Here is a 22,318-nt window from a genome sequence, read left to right as displayed (position 1 = left end):
AACATTTCAATGGCCGAATCAATGTCAGAACCCAACTTTGATTAAACGTTGTCAAAAAGCATGTTGTTTCAACGTTGTATTTGTGTTGTAGAATTTTGGTTGGGAAATGACCAAAATTCAATGGTCAAATCAACATCAGAACCCAACAATGATTAAAAGTCCTCAAAAAGCATGTTTTGTCAACGTTGTTTTTGTGTTGTAGAATTTTGGTTGGGAAATGACTAAATTTCAATAGTCAAATCAATGTCAAAACCCTACATTGATTACCGGTAAACGTTGTCAAAAAGCATGTTGGTTCAATGTTGTATTTGTGTTGTAGAATTTTGGTTGGGAAAATGAATAAAATTCAATGGTCAAATCAACGTCACAACCTGACATTGAATAATGTTGTATTTGTGTAGTAGAATTTTGGTCCGGAAATGACCATTGAATTTTGGTAATTTTCCAACCAATATTTTACAACACAAATACAACGTAGAAACAACATGCTTTTTGACGACGTATAATCAATGTTTGGTTCTGACGTTGATTTGACCATTGAAATTTGGTCATTTCCCAACCAAAATTCTACAACACAAATACAACATTGAAACAACATGCTTTGTCAGGTTGTATTTGTGTAGTAGAATTTTGGTTGGGAAATGACCAAAATTCAAATCAACGTCAGAACCCAACATTGATTAAACGTCGTCAAAAATCATGTTGTTTCAACATTAAGACCTAATTCAACAAGTTCTCAGCGTTGTCTTAATGTCCCGTGCCTGCCGGGAAGCGTGCGAGTGTCGCGTTTCCTCAAAGTTGCCCGCTGTCGTCGTCCACGCGCGGGTAATCGCGTCGGGCGAAAGCCGCGCGTGGAAATCTAATTATATCGTTTGTTTGCGCCTCTTGTGCACAAAACAAATAATGAAAAGCCACCGTCGGCGCAGCTCATTAGCATGACTATAACCCTTAGCTTGCTGGTGCACGGGCAAACTGCAGAATAATAAGCAGGCTGTATGCAAATGGACTTCTTTTGATTTATAATTTATGGCACCCAAGGGGGCGTAGGGGCATTGCTCAGGTGTGTCGCCATGCCGATTACTGATTCATAACACTATTTCTGGTACACACACACACATACACACACACGAGAACACAGTGGCAGACGGTGGGGGAATTGAGGAGACAATCGAATGCATCTGTCCTGCCTAACCCCTCCCTCTAACCCCCCCCGTTCCTCCTCTCCTCCCCAGTGGAATTGGAGCACTTGGGTGAGGACTATTGATTGGGGACGCGGGAGCTTGGTGGTAAGCAGCAGATGAGGCCTACAGCGTCGCGTAGGAAGAGCGGGGAAAAAAAGGTCTGACTCAACCTCGTGTCGGACCACCAAATAACGTGCGTCGAAGGCCTCCGGAGGAAAAACCGTGTCGTCTCCCTCAATTGTGTGATTACTCGTTGCGGCGTGCATGTTTTTGTGTGCACTTGAGTCGCGCGAGCAGGCGTGCTGACAGGCGCTGCATCATCTTAAGTGGCTCTTTAGGCGCCGGCGGAGATTAATGGCGGCCAGGCAAACCGGTCCAGCTGGGGGAGCAAGGAGCAGGCGTGTGTACGCGCGAGGACGGAGGAGAACGCTCCCAGTGGACGGCGAGGATAAGCGATGGAAGCTTTAGCGAAAATAGTTAGCAGTGGGGGGTGGGAGGGGGACGGATTGACAAGGGATGGGTGCCGATTAACCTAAAATCAAACGGTGCCATGTTTAGATACCTTTGTTGCGTGTAAAGTCATATCGGCTCAAGCACTTGGCCGGGAAACAAGCAGTCGAAGTAATGTTACAATTTTCCATGCAAGAAAAAGATGCTCAAAAGTACAGTAGGGCTCCACGTTTTTAATTTGCATTGGATTTGCCACAGACATGCTATGGAATTAGTATTAGCAATTTTATATAGATGGATGGATGGATGGATAGAGAGAGAGAGAGAGAGAGAGAGAGAGAGAGAGAGAGAGAGAGAGAGAGAGAGAGAGAGATTTACGTGGACCCCGGCTTAAACAAGTTGAAAAACTTATTCGGGTGTTACCAATTAGTGGTCAATTGTACGGAATATGTACTGAACTATGCAATCTACTAATAAAAGTTTCAAACAATCAATCAGATAGATATATAGATAGATAGTGTGGCGAATGCATATATGTTTAAGAGTTATTTCTCTATTCATAGCCATGTTTGGAGTAGCTAGTTCTTTTCCTTTGTATATTTTACCAGTTTCTCTTGTCTTCAGAGGTCTGCTTAGTGACTTAAACCATCGGAATGTGAATACAACCCCCAATTCTTCCTTATCAGTGTTGCGAAAGGGAGAGGTGGGGGCTTTCTTTGTGTGCAAGAAGTGGGCTCTTCCATTTGAATGTCAGGTCAGCTAGAGTAGCCGATATGAATGTATTGGTTAAGCTGATCTCCTGAAATTTCAGTGATAATATTCCTATTCTGTCTTGATGGTCCTTCTTACTCAGCATATATGTCATCGAAAGAACTTGGGATTGACCAGTAACTTAGATTCCCTGGGAGGAAGAGCTGGTCGACGCAACAATAGATAGATAGATAGATAGATAGATAGATAGATAGATAGATAGATAGATAGATAGATAGAAAGATAGATAGATAGTACTTTATTGATTCCTTCAGGAGAGTTCCCTCAGGAAAATTAAATATGGCGATGTATAAAATAGTTGGTAACGAAAACTACAGCAAAGATGCAAGTTACAATCAACAATTTAACAGCTGGTGTGTAATAAGTATAAAACATAGTTTAAATACTTTGCAGGGCTCAACAGAAAATAAGACTGGCACGTTCAACTTAATGGCAAAGACTACTTCCGAAGTATGGCAACACACTACTGCCATCCAACGCCTTGGAATTATAACTGCATGCAACGTTTACTATATAATACTTGCAGAGGAGACGTGTAAGAAAACATGGTAAAAACTGGACAACATAACTCAGTGTTAAATGCTATATTAATAAAACAAGAGATTTTATTATTAGAAAATTAACATTCATTCTTCTTCAAAAAGTACCAGCAATTGAGCGGATTCAGCCTGTAATGTTGCAATTTCCCATGCTACCAGAGCAAGTTTGCCTGATAGAAAACACTTGAACGCACACAGTAAGACTACGCTTTTCAAAATGCCCAAGCTTGATGCTAATTTACATTGGATTTGCCATAGACATGCTACGGATTAGCATGAGCAATTTTAAATGGCAATTTCAACACCTCCGAATTTGAAAACTACAACAACGAGGCACGTTACAATCAAACGGCTGGTGAGTAATAAATACAACACTTACAGTTTAAATACTTTGTAGGGCTCAACACAAGAAAAGACTGGCACATTCAACTTAATGGCAAAGACTACTTCCAAAGTATGGCGACACAGCACTGCCAGCTAACGCCTTGGAATTGCAACTGCAGGCAACGTTTACTATATAATACTTGCAGAGGAGAGGTGTAAGAAAACATGGTAAAAACTGGACAACATAACTCAGTGTTAAATGCTATATTAATAAAACAAGAGATTTTATTATTAGAAAATTAACATTTATTCTTCTTCAAAAAGTACCAGCAATTGAGCGGATTCAGACTGTAATGTTGCAATTTCCCATGCTACCAAAGCAAGTATGCCTGATAGAAAACACATGAATGCAAAGTAAGACTATGCTTTTCAAAATGCCCAAGCTTGCTGCTAATATACATTGGATTTGCCATAGACATTGCTACGGATTAGCATTAGCAATTTTAAATGGCAATTTCAACACCTACGAATTTGAAAACTACGACGACGAGGCACGTTACAATCCAACGGCTGGTGAGTAATAAATACAACACTTATAGTTTAAATACTTTGTAGGGCTCAACGCAAGAAAAGACTGGCACATTCAACTTAATGGCAAAGACTACTTCCTAAGTATGGCGACACAGCACTGCCAGCTAACGCCTTGGAATTGCAACTGCACGCCACGTTGCTGCACTCGACCGCACAGTAAGGCTCCACTTTTCAAAGTGCGCTAGCTTGATGCTACTTTACATTGGATTTGCCATGGACATTGCTGCGGATTAGCATTAGCAATTTTAAATGGCAATTTCAACCCCTCCGAATTTGAATACTACAACGACGAGGCACGTTACAATCAAACGGCTGGTGAGTAATAAATACAACACTTATAGTTTAACTACTTTGTAGGGCTCAACGCAAGAAAAGACTGGCACATTCAACTTAATGGCAAAGACTACTTCCTAAGTATGGCAACACAGCACTGCCAGCTAACGCCTTGGAATTGGAACTGCACGCCACGTCGCTGCACTCGACCGTACAGTAAGGCTCTACTTTTCAAAGTGTGCTAGCTCGATGATACTTTACATTGGATTTGCCATAGACATGCTACGGATTAGCATTAGCGATTTTACATGGCTATTTCGACACATTCGAATTCGGTAATGAAAGCTACAACTAAATTGCACAACGGCCGGTGTGTAATAAGTACAGTACTCAACAAAAGACAAATCGTCCCTTTTCCACCACAGGAACCTTTTCAGGTTCTTCCCCACGTAAATAAAAGTTCTCGCTGTGTTTCCACCAAAATCTACTTAGTTCTTCGAGAACCTTTCTGAGTTTATGCTGGCCAGGTGGGACTTTTTGAAGCCAACGAGGGCGTTCCTAAAACGTGTTTTCCAAACAAACGACCGCCAGGTACTGTGAATCCGTATCGACTCAAATGTGAAGGGTATCACTATTTTTGATAGTGTGTGTGTGAAAAGTCAAGTGTGTATCGTCTACACTGCGCTAAGCACTCTGCACATGTGCTGCGTATTGATTGGTTGTGCTTTTTTATGTTGTTTCAGGTCGACGAAGGTATATGGCCAGCAGAGAAATGAATATTTTATCATCCAATCTCACGTCTACGCCGATAGTGCATGAAGAAAGAGACACGGGGGGTTAAAAAAGATGTGAGACAAAGCAGCCAATGGCAGAGGAGAGAGGTCGATCACAAAGATATAAGAAGTGATCAGTCAAATATCCTAAATACATATACCCGCTAACAATATTCCATTTACATGTGATGACCTGCATATTAACCAAGTAGTAGCACCTTTGTTGTCATAAGCCCTAACGCCGAGGCTATATATCGGGGCGGTAAACTCGTAAATATACACTAGCAAAAGTCAGCTAACAATGAAAGTACCGTACTTTCCAGACCATAGGGCGCACCGGATTATAAGGCGCACTGCCGATGAATGGTCTATTTTTGATCTTTTTTGTTCATATATAAGGCACACTGGATTATAGGGCGCAAATATATACAATTTAAAGGAGATATTCACAGGGCAATATTGATAAATGTTTATTTACGTATTTCAATTGTTTTCAAATGGTGCCCGTAACACGGCAGTAAAACGGATGGTCAAACAAAACAGAAGTCATCGTCATGGACCCACTAGCTGCGGACGCTAGCTCTCCAATCAGTTGAAGGAGTCATATTATTATTATTTTTTTTCTAAATGTAAAACACTTCCTTGTGGTCTACACAACATGTAATGGTGGTTCTTTGGTCAACATGTTAGCTCGGTTGGTAGAGTGGCCGTGCCAGCAACTTGAGGGTTCCAGATTCGATCCCAACTTCTGCCATCCTAGTCACTGCCGTTGTGTCCTTGGGCAAGACACTTTACCCACCTGCTCCCAGTGCCATCCACATTGGTTTAAAATGTAACTTAGGTATTGGGTTTCACTAAGTAAAGCGCTTGGAGAAAAGCGCTAAATAAATATAATTCACTTCACTTAATTCATTTCACGAGTTAGAATATATTAAAAAAAGAAAAACACATGTTCTCGTAAGGATTGTGAATGATAGGTCTTAATAAAATACTTTGGCTCCCCCAAAACAGCACAATTGTAACATGTAACATGCCTTTTAAAAGGAAAACTACCGTATTTTTCGGACTATAAGTCGCAGTTTTTTTCATAGTTTGGCCGGGCTCCAGTGCGATTTATATATGTTTTTTTCCTTCCTTATTATGCATTTTTGGCAGGTGCGACTTATACTCCAAAAAATACGGTACATTTCGATGTTTACTTTTGTCCTGTCGATTCCGAATCCTGTTCATACGGTAAGTAAATTTATTCGCTTAACAAAGGCTAGCCTCCTCTAATACCAGTGTTGGGACTAACGCGTTACAAAGTTACTTTCGGCGGTAAATAGTAATCTAACGCATTATTTTTTATATTCAGTAACTCAGTTACCGTTACTACATAATGCGTTACTGCGTTATTTTACGTTATTTTTTATGTAGTATCGGCTAGAAACTAAGATCTGAGTGTGTTTTATTGGAGCGCTGCGGAAGAGGCGACAAGGAAGAGGTGCGCCGCTCGCTGTATGTGTGTGTGTGTGTGTGGGAGGGGGCGTGTCTGTGTTTACTAACAAGACATGGCGAAGCCCGAAGCCGAGTTTCTTAACATGGAGATATTCTCACTACTTTTCTTTTGTTGACCACAAAGAAAATAACATTTTAGTTAAATGTAAGTTGTGTCTTGGATCAAAGATCCTATCCTAGCAATTCAAATCTGCTGAAACAGCTACAAAAGCAACATGCTTCGACGAAGCTCGTAAACAGAGACACACTTCACCTCCTAAGCAACAGCGGCTGGATTTTAACGAGGCACTGCGCACTGAAGGTACACACACTCTGTCAATTCTCTTATATACTTTTGCTCGTTCATTCTAGACTTCTAGAGTGTTTGATTATCACATCAGTCTAAATGTATAGACTATAAAGTTCACAAACATAAAGAGGGATGCTAGTGGGCCAGGCTAATCTTTCCTTATCTCTAAACTAAAACTGGGGAAATGTGAAGAGTGTTTTGGGCTTCAGACATGATTTTATTTCAGAATTCCCTGAGAGAAAAAAACGCCTGGTTAGGCTTTGTGTATGTAGTGTGTGCCTTCCCTGGTTTACAGCTATGTTGTTATTATGCTGTTTGTTACTTATGTATGTTATGTTGCAGCTATTTAAAATAGTTTTGTCAATTTGTTCTGGCCTGAAACAAATTGGCCCTTTGAAACATATTTGTCATTGTGTGTTGTATGTAGACCACATTGCTTAGCAGAGTTCAGTGATGCAAATGCATGTCAAGTTGAACAACAGATTGTATTATTCTCCAGTGCAATAACAGTAGTGAAATGAAGGCTAAAAGGGCATTAAAGGGGGCCTTAAAAAAAAAAAAAAATACAAATATATATATAAGTAACTAAATAGTTACTTTTCACAGTAACGCATTACTTTTTGGTGTAAGTAACTGAGTTAGTAACTGAATTACTTTTGAAATAAAGTAACTAGTAACTGTAACTAGTTCAGGGGTCGGCAACCTTTACCAGTCAAAGAGCCATTTTGACCAGTTTCACAAATTATAGAAAACAATGGGAGCCGCAAAATTTTTTGAAATTTTCAATGAAATAATACTGACTATAAAAATTTTTTTTTGCTTTGTACTATGTATAAACCAGGAGTCTCAGACACGCTGCCCACACCTTTATATGGAATTTATAAGCTGGTGCGGCACGCGGGGTTTGAATGAGTAGCGCTTGTCAGCGTCATGCGTGCCGTGATGGTACAGCATATAGAGCCCACTACAACTAGCGTGCCTGATCAGCCACAAGTTGTATGGTGCTTCTGCTTGCTTATGTAGGTGACAGCAAGGCATACTTGGTCAACAACCACACAGGTTACACTGACGGTGGCGGTATAAAAAAAAAACTTTAACACTCTTACTAATAATGCACCACACTGTGAACCCACACCAAACAAGGATGACAAACACATTTCAGGAGAACATCTGCACCTTAACACAACATAAACACAACAGGACAAATACCCAGAATCCCATGCAGCCCTAACTCTTCCGGGATACATTATACACCCCCGCTACCAAACCCCGCCCACCTCAACCAACGCACAGAGGGAGCTACTCAGTGGCCTAGTGGTTAGAGTGTCCGCCCTGAGATCGGTAGGTTGTGAGTTCAAACCCCGGCCGGGTCATACCAAAGACTATAAAAATGGGACCCATTACCTCCCTGCTTGGCACTCAGCATCAAGGGTTGGAATTGGGGGTTAAATCACCAAAATGATTCCCGGGCGCGGCCACCGCTGCTGCCCACTGCTCCCCTCACCTCCCAGGGGGTGATCAAGGGTGATGGGTCAAATGCAGAGAATAATCTCGCCACACCTAGTGTGTGTGTGACAATCATTGGTACTTTAACTTTAACTTTTAACTTTAGCAGGCTTGGGGTGGGGCGGGGTTTGGTGGTAGCAGGGGTGTATAATGTAGCCCGGAAGAGTCAGGGCTGCATGGGATTCTGGGTGGTTGTTCTGTTGTGTTTATGTTGTGTTAAGGTGCAGATGTTCTCCCGAAATATGTTTGTCATTCTTGTTTGGTTTTGGTTCAAAGTGTGGAGCATTATTAGTAAGAGTGTTAAAGTTGTTTTATATGACCACCGTCAGTGTAACCTGTGTGGCTGTTGACCAAGTATGCCTTGCTGTCACTTACGTGTGCAAGCAGAAGATGTATATTGTAAAACAAGTGTTGGGCTGGCACGCTGTCAATACAGAATGTAGAGGGCGCTAAATGTTGTACCATCACGGCACACCCTTAATATAGCTTTAAGGGTGAAAATCGGTGTATATCATTCCCGGGAGTTTTCTGCGAGAGGCACCTAAATCCGGAAGTCTCACGGGACAATTGGGGGGTTCAGCAAGTAAGCTGCTGAGCCGCATCAGAGTGATCAAAGAGCCGCATGCGGCTCCGGAGCCGCGGGTTGCCGACCCCTGAACTAGTTACTGGTTTTCAGTAACTAACCCAACACTGCCTAATACACAACAAATTGAATTTAATCAAGTGGAATCTTTGATTGATGAAGAGGTGCCCCGAGTCTAGTCCGTCTATAACGTATTTACGCCCTCATTCAGTCTTCTTGTTGGGAGCCTCGCTCTCCTCTGAGCTGCAGCCAAACGACACAACACCTTATTAAACAGCACTCGCTCTGGATCTGGGCCTGAACAATTTATCCTGCAATTTTAACCGGCGGCGGCAGTGTAAGGGAGGGCCGAATGTGACACGGCAATCTTTAAGGAGGCTGTTTGCAATCACAAAAGACAAGGGTGCAATCAGGCGCACTCCCACTGAGCGGATCAATCGGCGGCCTTCGTATTTCTGCCGCAGAGTCCGCATTGATCTCATCAGCAGTCCGTGCAAGCGGCAGTAAACCGTCCTCCTCTTCTCGCCTCGTTTTCCCGCCGCGCTCTTTTTTTTTCTCTTTCTTCTTTGTTTGGTTTATCGCCCTCGTTCACTCTACTTGCAAATGCCAGACCGACTGACCTGATAGGGAACTTCTCCCCAGGATCCCGGCCCAGGTGGAAAATGAGAGGCTGCATGGTGTGCTCCGTCTGCTCGTGTGTGGTCACGCCCAGCACCTCCTGACCCGGACAGAAGTTCACACCCTGAAAGAGAACAGACAGATTTTACTGTTGTTGGTTTTTTTTTACTACACAATAAACATTATCTTATTAGTCTTATCATCAAAGATGCACGAACCTTTTCGACATGATTTTTCACCTTCAAAACCAGTACAATTTACCAGTGACGTGCGGTGAGGTGCATTAACCGGCACCAGGAGGCGGGATTACGCGAGCCTCAGCCAGTGCGTCTTCGCAGCAGTTTTATGATTGCTCAGCACAAGAAATACTTTACACACATACAGTTGTTGACAAAATACACTGTACATTATATACCTCAGCTAACTAAACTATGGAAATGTATAATATAATTCATATAGCAATACGGTCTCACTGCACAGCAGGCCAGCAGTTAGCCGAGTCCGCAATCCATGTTGAGGCACAACTGAGTGACGTGCCTCAACTGGCTGCTGATCACCGCACCGTCTCTTCTCAGTATTTGAACGGTAAATGTGAAAATTCAGCGATTTTGAATAAAAATAATCTAAAACTGGTGAAGTTAAATGGAAAATAACTTTATAGTATAATCACTTTTTTTTTCTTTCCATGATGGAAAGAAAAAATTGCAGTGACCACACGTCACTGCAATTTACATATTTTTTTCTAAAAACTATAACAATTTTGTGTGAATCCCTCCCTCCTCAACGACACCTGGAAGTCGTACTTTGCTTGCATAGCATGCAGAACGACCTCAGGCCTATGAACACAACACCACTACACCCAAAGACAATGGGCATATTCACAAACACACTCCCCACCCCCACCCCACGCCTTCACCACCGCTTGATTCCCCTTCAGGGTGATGGACGGCTGAGTAGCGCTTTAAAGCAGCAGGCCGGCCTCCAATCTAATCCAATCCATCCATCCATCCATTTTCTACCGCTTATTCCCTTTGGGGTCGCGGGGGGCGCTGGAGCCAATCTCAGCTACAATCGGGCGGAAGGCGGGGTACACCCTGGACAAGTCGCCACCTCATCGCAGTCCAATCCACGTTATTTATATAGCACATTTAAACAACAAAAATGTTTCCAAAGTGCTGCACAACAATATTAAAAACAATATTAAAAACAATATTAAAAACAATATTCAAATATTATCCTTAGCTCCACCAATGACTGAATAAAAACAAACAAATTAATAAATATAAAACCAATATAAAACCAATATGAAAATAAATATGATTAAAAACGATTTTAAAGGGTAAAACCAATTAAAACATTAATAGAAATCAAAATGTATAAAAAACACAGAGGACAACAGAGGACAGAGGACCACACAACTCACGTAGTGTTAAAAGCTAAAGAATAAAAGTGGGTCTTAAGACGAGACTTAAAACACTCCACTGTGGGAGCAGTTGGAACATGGAGGGGCAGAGTGTTCCAGAGCTTAGGGCCGACCACAGAGAAGGCCCTGTCTCCCCTGGATTTAAGTCTGGTCTTGGGCACCACGAGCTGGATCTGGCTCTCGGACCTCAGAGCGCGCGCAGGAGTGTAAATTTGGATGAGGTCCGAGATATACTGAGGTGCCAGTCCATGTAAAGCTTTAAAAACAAACAGCAAGGTTTTAAAATCAATTCTAATTCAATTCTCCAGGGGCCCAACCAACCCCACCCCCTCTGTTGCGAGTTGTTGTGATTATATGTAACATGTTTATGTGTGCTATGGCAAATGAGGTTTTTTTTCCCTTGGACTCAATCTGGACCCCCTCCCGAGGGTCCAGCCTTTGACTGATATTTTTGTACTCTTCCCCCCTATCCCAATATCACCTTTTCCCCACCTTTTTTTAAGGAGCGCCGTAAGTGGCTGATCCGTTGGCGGTCCCGTCTTGTCTCCCTGTAACGTATGTCTCCTCTTCGTGGTACTGTGCCGAAAATGTAATTTCAGTTCTAATGTGTCTTGTACATGTTAAAGAATGGACAAAAATAAAGCATCCTGAATCCTGAATGCTGAAGAGCCAAAGCCGAACTGAAATAGCTAACTGTTAGCACGCGCTGGCCTTGTAGAGTCAAGTAACAAAAAAATTAGCTCAAATAAAAGCTAGCATGCTAATTGTACGATGCTAACTATGTACTATGCTTGGACGCATCCTCGCTCATCCATGCGGACTGGACACTGGTCGGGAGTGAGTGGGCGGCCGAGGGTGGAGTCGGCTCTCTTGGTTGCTTTGTTGGGTCTGCTCCTGTCCCTGGCCATGCTCCCCCCACCCCAGCAGACGATGGTGTGGAACACCGCAGAGGCCACCACAGTGTATCCATCCATCCATTTTCTACCGCTTATTGTATATGTTTAAATGTTTTTTTTTAAACTTTTGTAGCTGTATGTAGAAATGTCTGGTTGCATCAGCTCTGCTCTTTTAATGTCTTTAATGCCCTTTGTGTTCTTTGATGTTTCCCTCTAACACACATGCTTATGTGTGCTATGGCTATGAGTTTTTTTCCCCTTGGCCTCTCCAGGGGCCCAGGCTTAGACTGATTTTTTTTCTCTCTCACATATGAACTTGAAGTGTCATCCCATTCCTAACCCATAGGGTTCAATATGATGTCCGTCCACCTTTTGCAGCTATTACAGCTTCAACTTCAAGGTTGCGGAGTGTGTTTATAGGAATTTTCCACCATTCTTCCAAAAGCGCATTGGTGAGGTCACACACTGATGTTGGTAGAGAAGGCCTGGCTCTCAGTCTCCGTTCTAATTCATCCCAAAGGTGTTCTATCAGGTCCAGGTCAGGACTCTGTGCAGGCCAGTCAAGTTCATCCACACCAGACTCTGTCATCCATGTCTTTATGGACATTGCTTTGTGCACTGGTGCACAGTCATGTTGGAAGAGGAAGGGGCCCGCTCCAAACTGTTCCCACAAGATTGAAACCAAAATGTTTTGGTATCCTGGAGCATTCAAAGTTCCTTTCACTGGAACTAAGGGGCCAAGCCCAACTAATGAAGAACAACCCCACACCATAATTCCTCCTCCCCCATAATTTCTCACTCGGCACACTGCAGTCCGAAATGTACCGTTCTCCTGGCAACCTCCAAACCCAGACTGGTCCATCAGATTGCCAGATGGAAAAGCGTGATTCATCCCTCCAGAGAACGCGTCTCCACTGCTTACAGTCAAATGGCGACGTACTTTACACCACTGCATCCCACGCTTTGCATTGGACTTGGTGATGTATGGCTTAGATGCAGCTGCTCGGCCATGGAAACTCATTCCATGAAGCTCTCTGCGTACTGGACGTGGGCTAATTGGAAGGTCACATGAAGTTTGGCGCTCTGTAGCAACTGACTGTGCAGAAAGTCTTTGCACTATGCGCTTCAGCATCCGCTGACCCCTCTGTGTCAGTTTACCTGGCCTACCACTTGGTGGCTGAGTTGCTGTTGTTCCCAAACTCTTAAAATGTTCTTATAATAAAGCCGACAGTTGACTTTGGAATATTTAGGAGCGAGGAAATATCATGACTGGATTTGTTGCACAGGTGGCATCCTATGACAGTTCCACGCTGGAAATCACTGAGAGCGGCCCATTCTTTCACAAATGTTTGTAGAAACTGCTTGATTTTATACACCAAGTGATTAGGACACCTGATTCTCATCATTTGGATGGGTGGCCAAATACTTTTGGCAATATAGTGTACCTGACAAAAACAAAGGTCATACATATACACAGGTCCTTTTTAACGTGCATAACTTACTCAAGCATTATTTTTTCTATAGCAGTCTATTGATTTTACATAGACGAGACTTGCTGCATAAGGTGTCCGACCATGTTTACCAATTGAGACGCTCCACACATTCGGAAAGATATCAGACCCCGGGGTCAAAGTTCACAGTTGTTTCCAAATACCCTGTTGAACATAGCCACGGTGTTAGTGTTGCTTTTCAAAGAGGTGCAAATGTTAGCATGTCTTTCTTGTGACACCTTCATCTCTTCTGGCTACACTTTGGTGGGCATCATGATTGGGTCTCACACACACACACACACACACACACACACACACACACACACACACACACACACACACACACACACACACTCCTCCAGAACCCCCTGGAGATACGCCTCCTTCTTCTTCTTCTTCTTCTTCAAAAAAAAACACATACTTTTCAGCGAGCATAAGTAAAATTGAAAAAGCTTTCATGTGTAAGGCACAGTTCCTGCCCCCCTCTGAGACGGCCCAGCCGAACACCTCGAAATACATATTGAAGAGAGCAACGGCGAAAGATAGATACCCGCTGCCCCGCAGAGGTTTGTCTGATCCCGACTGCCACCGCCTTTGAAAGCAGACGACTTAGAAATGCAGAAAAGAAGGAGAGAGAGGGGGAAAAACAAAAAAAAGAGATCATCCCAGCGGAGAGAGAAGAGAGAGGCCTGGTGCGTGCATCTCTTTGCTTCTTGGAGCCGACACATGAGAGCGAGGACCCCGCGTCTCCCGGGACATGAATGATATGAGGGGCCGAGAGGATGACTTCAAACCCAAGCAGAGCTCAGCTGCAGGAGCACAAGACGTAACGCTGCGGTCAAAAAAAGACGAAAGGAATATGACGAGTGTCAAAAGATTATATGTTTCTAAACATTCTTGGCCTTCACCTTACAGAATGAACTAATCCAGTTTATCCTCAACCATCCATCCATCCATCCATCCATCCATCTTCTTCCGCTTATCCGAGGTCGGGTCGCGGGGGCAGCAGCCTAAGCAGGGAAGCCCAGACTTCCCTCTCTCCAGCCACTTCATCCAGCTCTTCCTGTGGGACCCCGAGGCGTTCCCGGGCCAGCCGGGAGACATAGTCTTCCCAACGTGTCCTGGGTCTTCCCCGCGGCCTCCTACCGGTCGGACGTGCCCTAAACACCTCCCTAGGGAGGCGTTCGGGTGGCATCCTGACCAGATGCCCGAACCACCTCATCTGGCTCCTCTCGATGTGGAGGAGCAGCGGCTTTACTTTGAGCTCCCCCCGGATGGCAGAGCTTCTCACCCTATCTCTAAGCCAGAGCCCCGCCACCCGGCGGAGGAAACTCATTTCGGCCGCTTGTACCCGTGATCTTGTCCTTTCGGTCATAACCCAAAGCTCATGACCATAGGTGAGGATGGGAACGTAGATCGACCGGTAAATCGAGAGCTTTGCCTTCCGGCTCAGCTCCTTCTTCACCACAACGGATCGATACAGCGTCCGCATTACTGAAGACGCCGCACCAATCCGCCTGTCGATCTCACGATCCATTCTTCTGTCACTCGTGAACAAGACTCCGAGGTACTTGAACTCCTCCACTTGGGGCAAGATCTCCTCCCCAACCCGGAGATGGCGCTCCACCCTTTTCCGGGCAAGAACCATGGACTCGGACTTGGAGGTGCTGATTCTCATCCCAGTCGCTTTTTCTTCAACCATCAGGCTTATTGTTGGGCCGCCAAAAAATGTATGTTTCTCAGTACGTATGTGTATTCAGTTGTAATACACGTTTCCTCCACTTGTGGCAGTAATGACAATGTCAAACAAACAAAGCAGCACTAAGTAAATTTTCAACCTTCATTAAATATCTTCATTACTTCTGGGATGATACATGGACTTACAACTAATCTAATGACACCTGTGTGGGGTCTGTATCGCTCTCACTGGCACTTAGCAACATTAACGAGGGCCACACAAAAAACTAAAAATGTGTTGACTTGCTTTACATTCGTTAAAAAGACGGAAGTCGATGCCAACGTCTACGTGTAATTACGGCTATCATGGCAGAAGCTGCAAAACAACCAAAGACACAAAAAATTTTCTCTGAGCCCACCACGCCGCCGCTGGCTGTAGACAGATGCGCCCTGCAGAGGACAAGGCACGGGAGAAGCAGGAGACAGCCAGCCCCCAAGCCAGCGAGAGACCATACCCGAGGCGGGCAGAAAGACGGTACGCCCCGCCCCGAGAGGCCCAGAGACTCCCCGCAGCCGGATGGGAAGACCACTGCACCCCACAAGCAACCGGACCCCCACGAGCCCAAACCCGCCTCAGAAGAGCACAGCAAGGCCTGCCCAAGGCCGACACACACAAGTCGGCCACAGCAGGACCACCAGAACCGGGCCCACCGTGCCGCCGCTGGCTGTAGACAGATGCGCCCGGCAGAGGACAAGACACGGGAGAAGCAGTAGACAGCCAGCCCTCAAGCCAGAGAGAGATTACACCAAAGGCGGGCAGAGAGACGGGACGCCCTGCCCCAAGGGGCCCAGAGACGCCCCACAGCCGGACGGGAAGACCACTGCAGCCCACAAGCAACCGGACCCCCAAAAGCCCAACCCCGCCCCAGAAGAGCACGGCAGGGCCTGCCCCAGGCCGACACACCCAAGTCGGCCACAGAGGGACCAGATGGAACCAGGCCCACCGTGCCGCCGCTGGCTGTAGACAGATGCGCCCGGCAGAGGAAAAGGCACGGGAGAAGCAGGAGACAGCCAGCCCTCAAGCCAGCGAGAGACCATACCCGAGGCGGGCAGAAAGACGGGACGCCCCGCCCCGAGCCGCCCAGAGACTCCCCGCAGCCGGACGGGAAGAACACTCCACCCCACAAGCAACCGGGCCCCCATGAGCTCAACCCCGCCCCAGGAGAGCACGGTAGGGCCTACCCCAGGCCGACAAAGCCAAGTCGGCCGGAGAAGGACCACCAGAACCGGGCCCACCGTGCCGCCGCTGGCTGTACACAGATGCGCCCGTCAGAGGACAAGGCACGGAAGATGCAGGAGACAGCCTGCCCCCAAGCCAGCGAGAGACCATACCCGAGGCGGGCAGAAAGACGGGACGCCCCGCCCCGAGGGGCCCAGAGACGCCCCACAGCCGGACGGGAAGACCACTTCAGCCCGCAAGCAACCGGGCCCCCACAAGCCCAACCCTGCCGCAGGCTTACACACTCAAGTCGGCCACAGCAGGACCAGCAGAACCATGCCCACCGTGCCGCCGCTGGCTGTAGACAGATGCGCCCGGCAGAGGACAAGGCACGGAAGAAGCAGGAGACACAGGGAAGAACACTGCACCCCACAAGCAACCAGCCGGGCCCCCACAAGCCCAAACCCGCCCTAGGAGAGCACAGCAGGGCCTGCCCCATGGGAACCATCCGCCCCACTTGCAGGGACCCCAACAATGGAGATGGAACAGCCTTGGCAGATCCTCCCCCGGAGGAGAAAGGAAAGGAGGAGATCCTACACGCCGCAGTTGGCCGCCATGCAACACCGCAGAAACCATGCAACGCACCTAAGTGCCACGATAAAACACATGCGGGGACGACACCCAGCAGACCTCAACCAAGACGGGCATCCGGAAAGGGGTGGAGGGTTTCTTTTTTTCCTAATAACAAGCTTTCTGTGTAATGGCTTAGTTAAAACATGATATTGTGTTGACATTTTTGTGCATTTTCTATGAACATTTGAGTTGACTTGGCTTGCTTCATAGTACGTAGATTTTTATTTGCATGAAACATATCAAGTGTGGCATTAGGTGAGCGTAACGTCATAATATTGTGAGGTTAAAGCGCTCCACAAAGAGACCCTACAGGTCTCGTGGCACAAAAGACCCGAAGTCATGACTACTTTGAAATATTAACGTCACGTTCCTTTGACAGGAGCCTTTTAAGCCAGTGAAAATTCTCATTTTCCTCATGGCTGAGCAGCCTGGAGTGATACCTCTCCTGGCTATTAACCTGTAATTCCTTCCTCACACAAACACACACGCACCCCTGTTTATTTTGCACAACGCTGAGAGAAAGTTGAATTATAACGAGGCAGTGCGACATGGCAGGGAAGTCTTGATTGTCAACAGAAGGGGCAACGTCAATCCCAATAGGTCGATTCAAGTGAATTCTAAGGCTAAAGATGAGGTTTTAAAGGGGAACTGCACTTTTTTTTGGAATTTTGCCTATCGTTAACAATCATTATGAGAGACACGAACATACGTCTTTCTTTTTTTTTACGATTTTAAAGATAATTTTAAAACGCTTGAAAGATGCGGCTAATGGAAGTCACTGTTGTAGCCTTCAAAGCCCTTTAAAACAACTTCAAAACCCTCCTGCAATGTTTTATATACATACTGCAAGTATATACATATATATACATATGTATATATATATATAATGTAGTCTCAAACGTTCATAACAATATGTGATATGTCCGCTCCGGACAGGCTAACCTCCTCCAACGTCCGAGGACAAAGCTACGAACAATGGGAGACCGGGCTTTCTGCTCCGCCGCTCCCAGTCTGTGGAACGCTCTCCCTGACCACCTGAGGGCACCACAGACTGTGGATGCTTTTAAAAAAGGCTTAAAAACCCTTCTTTTTTTTAAAAAAAAACCTTTGTTTTTTTAGACATATGCATACTAGTTTTAGCTATTTGGCTGTTCTAGTTTTTATTTTTTTTATTATCTTTTTATTTTATTTTTATTTTTAATACACTGTAGCACTTTGAGGTTGTTTACTCAATGTAAAGTGCTTTTTACAAATACAATCTATTATTATTATTGTTATTATTGGGCAGCATGGTGGGAGAGGGGTTAGTGCATCTGCCTCACAATACGAAGGTCCTGAGTAGTCTTGGGTTCAATCCCGGGATCTTTCTGTGTGGAGTTTGCATGTTCTCCCCGTGACTGCGTGGGTTCCCTCCGGGTACTCCGGCTTCCTCCCACTTCCAAAGACATGCACCTGGGGATAGGTTGATTGGCAACACTAAATTGGCCCTAGTGTGTGGATGTGAGTGTGAATGTTGTCTGTCTATCTGCGATGAGGTGGCGACTTGTCCAGGGTGTACACCGCCTTCCGCACGATTGTAGCTGAGATAGGCTCCAGCGCCCCCCGCGACCCCAAAGGGAATAGGCGGTAGAAAATGGATGGATGGATTATTATTATTATTATTATAATCAATATTTGCCGTATTTTGATAATTGTAATAGCTAGGTCGGTCTTTATTGTCATTGCACAAGCACAACGAAACATTGTTTTCAGCACAAACCCGTTCAAGATTAGACAAACAAACGGTGTACAGGGTTACGGAACAGGAACGCTGATGGGTCGCCACGAGGCGCCCCGTAAAAGATGGGAAAAAGGTCAACGCTGGGGGAGGATGAGTAAAAAAATACAATCTAGACTGGGCTCCCTGGAGTGGGAAAAAACCTCCATAGCAAAGCCCATATACATATTACAACATCTCGAGACTAGCGACAAAAGGGAGGGAGTGGGGGCCACGGTGGCAGGTTGCAGCTCTTCAGGCGCTGCCCAGCCGTCCCTCACCCCTAAGGGATTCGCGTCAAGAGCGTTGGAGTATGTGTGTGTGGCGTGTATTTTTGTGGATGCATGCGTGTGTGTGTAAGCCTGCCGCGTGTCTCTATTCGGCGGCCTTAATGTCGTGCAGTCGCTAGTACAAAGTCAACAACAACAAGTGTGTCTTTGTTGTGTCTTCACTGCACTGTCCTTCAGGAGAGTCTCATAGCCAGGGAAACAATTCAACTTAGAATGTTTTGTATGCCAGTGAAAATAAAATGTGCTTTTCACTCTAAATTGGTCCTCAAAATTCATCCTACGGGGCAGACAGTCCGATGTTATCCAAATCACAAGAATGTCCACAGTTCTTCCCGCATCTTCCAATCAATTCCGGGACTGATTATTTCCGTGCATTGATTCCTGTTACCAAAGCAGCGCACTTCCGACTTCTGGCAACAAATGTGTGCTACTGCTTCCGGAAACAAACACGAGTGTGTGTTCTAAACATGGCAGACTTGGTAACAGACAACAAAGACGACTATTTAGCTAAATATACTGCTGCTTATAGAAGCCAGCACTAAGGAAGAGTGAGAGTGATGTAAAAGCGATTTTGACGCTTGAAATATGGAACTTGGAGCCAAGATATTTCGACACAACATGCAGACTGGACACTGGCCGAGAGTTAGTAGGCGGCCGAGGGTTGAGTCGGCTCTCTTGGTTGCTTTGTTGGGTCTGCTCCTGTCTCTGGCCGTGTTCCCCCCACTCTAGCAGACGATGGCGTGGAACACCGCAGAGGCCACCACCAGCTATTACAGTTTTAACTCTTCTGGGAAGGCTGTCCACAAGGTTGCGGAGTGTGTTTACAGGAATTTTCCACCATTCTTCCAAAAGCGCATTGGTGAGGTCACACACTGATGTTGATCGAGAAGGCCTGGCTCTCAGTCTCCGTTCTAATTCATCCCAAAGGTGTTCTATCGGGTTCAGGTCAGGACTCTGTGCAGGCCAGTCAAGTTCATCCACACCAGACTCTGTCATCCATGTCTTTATGGACCTTGCTTTGTGCACTGGTGCACAGTCATCTGTTCCTACAAAGTTGGGAGCATGGAATTGTCCAAAATGTTTTGGTATCAAAGTTCCTTTCACTGGAACTAAGGGGACAAGCCCAACTCCTGAAAAACAACCCCACAGCATAATTCCTCCGCTGACCCCTCTCTGTCAGTTTACGTGGCCGACCACTTGGTGACTGAGCTGCTGTTGTTCCCAAACTCTTCCATTTTCTTATAATAAAGCCGACAGTTGACTTTGGAATATTTAGGAGCGAGGAAATATCACGACTGGATTTGTTGCACAGGTGGCATCCTGTGACAGTTCCACGCTGGAAATCACTGAGAGCGGCCCATTTCACAAATGTTCGTAGAAACAGTCTCCATACCTAAGTGCTTGATTTTATACACCTGTGGCCGGGCCAAGTGATTAGGACACCTGATTCTGATCATTTGGATGGCTGGCCAAATACTTTTGGCAATATAGTGTACACATCACTAGCTTATCTTTTTCTGTAGCTAGCTTTTTACGGCTAATAACGTAGCATGCCGATGTGCTACTACGCTAGAAAAAGAGTCCCTCAGTGTACACTCTTACAATAACAATGTCAGGTTCAAACATCGATGACATCTATTAAACAAGACAAGAAGCAAGGAAATAAACAAAGACAGGATTAAATTTTGCTCAATTTGAGGAGAGACGCGGCGACTGTACTCTCTGTACAGTCTTCCACCACGCTCTGGCGAAAGATTGTACGCCAATTCTTTTTATTCGGACTTTCCCTGTTTACATAATAACAGCTGTTTCTAAAGGAATGGGGGGTATGTAAATTGTAAACCGCTCTTGTTTTTGCTCACATTAACACAAAAGAAAAAGATGCCACGGGCTTGGGCTAGTCCTGTATCGAGCTTGGGCAGGTCTTGGATGACAGTAGATAAATAAATACCGGTAAATGATAAATGGGTTATACTTGTATAGCGCTTTTCTACCTTCAAGGTACTCAAAGCGCTTTGACAGTATTTCCACATTCGCCCATTCACACACACATTCATACACTGATGGCGGGAGCTGCCATGCAAGGCGCTAACCAGCAGCCATCAGGAGCAAGGGGTGAAGTGTCTTGCCCAAGGACACAACGGACGTGACTAGGATGGTAGAAGGTGGGGATTGAACCCCAGTAACCAGCAGCCCTCCGATTGCTGGCACGGCCACTCTACCCCTCCCGTGTCCTCCCATCGTACACAGCGGAATTTTCCAAGCCTTTGGCTTGGTGCAACTAAAACAGCTTTTATCTGTTCACTGGGAACTCAGAGAACTGATTTTTTTTTGATAATTTACATACAACTTTTCTGACAAACAATGTCGCTACAGCTTAGTTATTATACAGGTTACATAACGTAAATAAAGTATTGTTGGCGGTTTTCGGATGCATTTTTAAGTGATTTAGAGGTAGAACGAGATGATTTTTCTACAAAAATACTTTTGTCTTCTTGTCTTTCGGAATGATTGTGAACAATAAGCAACATTTTAAAAAAAAAGTGCAGTTCCCCTTTAAGTGGGCTGTGTGCATTTATAAAGTGCATTATGTGTTTCATAAACGGTTTAACTACACTGTATGAATCGGCCCCACAGGGGCCTCACCTGAGGACATTTTCATGGACAACGCAAAGTACATGCAAAGGTTTTCTCTCGTCCACAGTCGCTCTCTCTCTCTCTCTCATGTACTCGCACGAATCAATAAGCAACTTGCAGGCAATCAGACACCATTATTTGTGAAGTTCCACTTCAGTTCGCATGAGATGATAAAGAAGGCTGCTATTGATTCAGCGGCCCTGAGGGAGAGAGCAATTTAAGCGACCGATGGGGCATAAAGCAAACCCGAATCCCGAGAAAAAGGCGGGAGGAGGAGAAGGCTGTCCTGCTTCTCAAACATCTCATCTCATCCTGATACATGTAAGCAACACAAAGTTGTTGATTACATTCTTTTTTTTTTTTTTTTATAAAAAAGCTCCGTGATGGCAAAAGAAGTCCACAGCAGGAAATGTTGATATGTAAATTGCCAGGAGGAACTTCTCCGCTGGAGCCGAAACAAACAAGTCTACTGGTTGATGAATGATGCAAGTTTGCTGATTTTGGGGCTCCTCGTTAATATTCATTACGCTGTGATGTACGCAGCAGTCGACTGATGAGACATTTTCGTCGCGACACCAGCAGAGAAAGCCACAAAAGGGGGTTCGACGTGTGATTAGAATATGCGGTATCGACGAAAGTATTGGGACACCCGCTCATTACACTTACAGGGACTGAAAACGGGAGAGCTTACTGTCCTTTGTGGATATAACTATATTAGGGGTGTACTCAGCCAATATTGTTGTCGGATATTAGTCCAATATCGGCGACATAAAAAAAAAAAAAGGATCGGAATACATCTAAAACATCCGATATTTACGGACAAAACATGGTAGGCTATAGGCTACTAGCATCTACGCAACAGCTAAGCACACAATAGCAGACAAGCTAGACACATATATATA

The 22,318-nt window shown here is 45.2% G+C and overlaps 1 protein-coding gene across 1 annotated transcript in view; it reads right to left on the bottom strand.

Annotated features, from left to right (window-relative positions):
* galns (galactosamine (N-acetyl)-6-sulfatase) overlaps window positions 1-22,318 on the bottom strand; it is a 75,913-nt gene that overhangs the window by 9,892 nt on the left and 43,703 nt on the right. The window contains exon 12 of the mRNA XM_061974760.2: window positions 9,398-9,519. Coding sequence (XP_061830744.1) covers window positions 9,398-9,519 — 122 coding nt within the window. The remainder of the gene's footprint in view (window positions 1-9,397; window positions 9,520-22,318) is intronic.

This window comes from Nerophis lumbriciformis, linkage group LG15, assembly GCF_033978685.3.
Source record: "Nerophis lumbriciformis linkage group LG15, RoL_Nlum_v2.1, whole genome shotgun sequence".
NCBI classification, from domain to species: Eukaryota; Metazoa; Chordata; class Actinopteri; order Syngnathiformes; family Syngnathidae; genus Nerophis; species Nerophis lumbriciformis.
The sequence above is the reverse complement of the archived record's forward strand: the minus strand, read 5'-3'. Positions and strand labels throughout refer to the sequence as shown.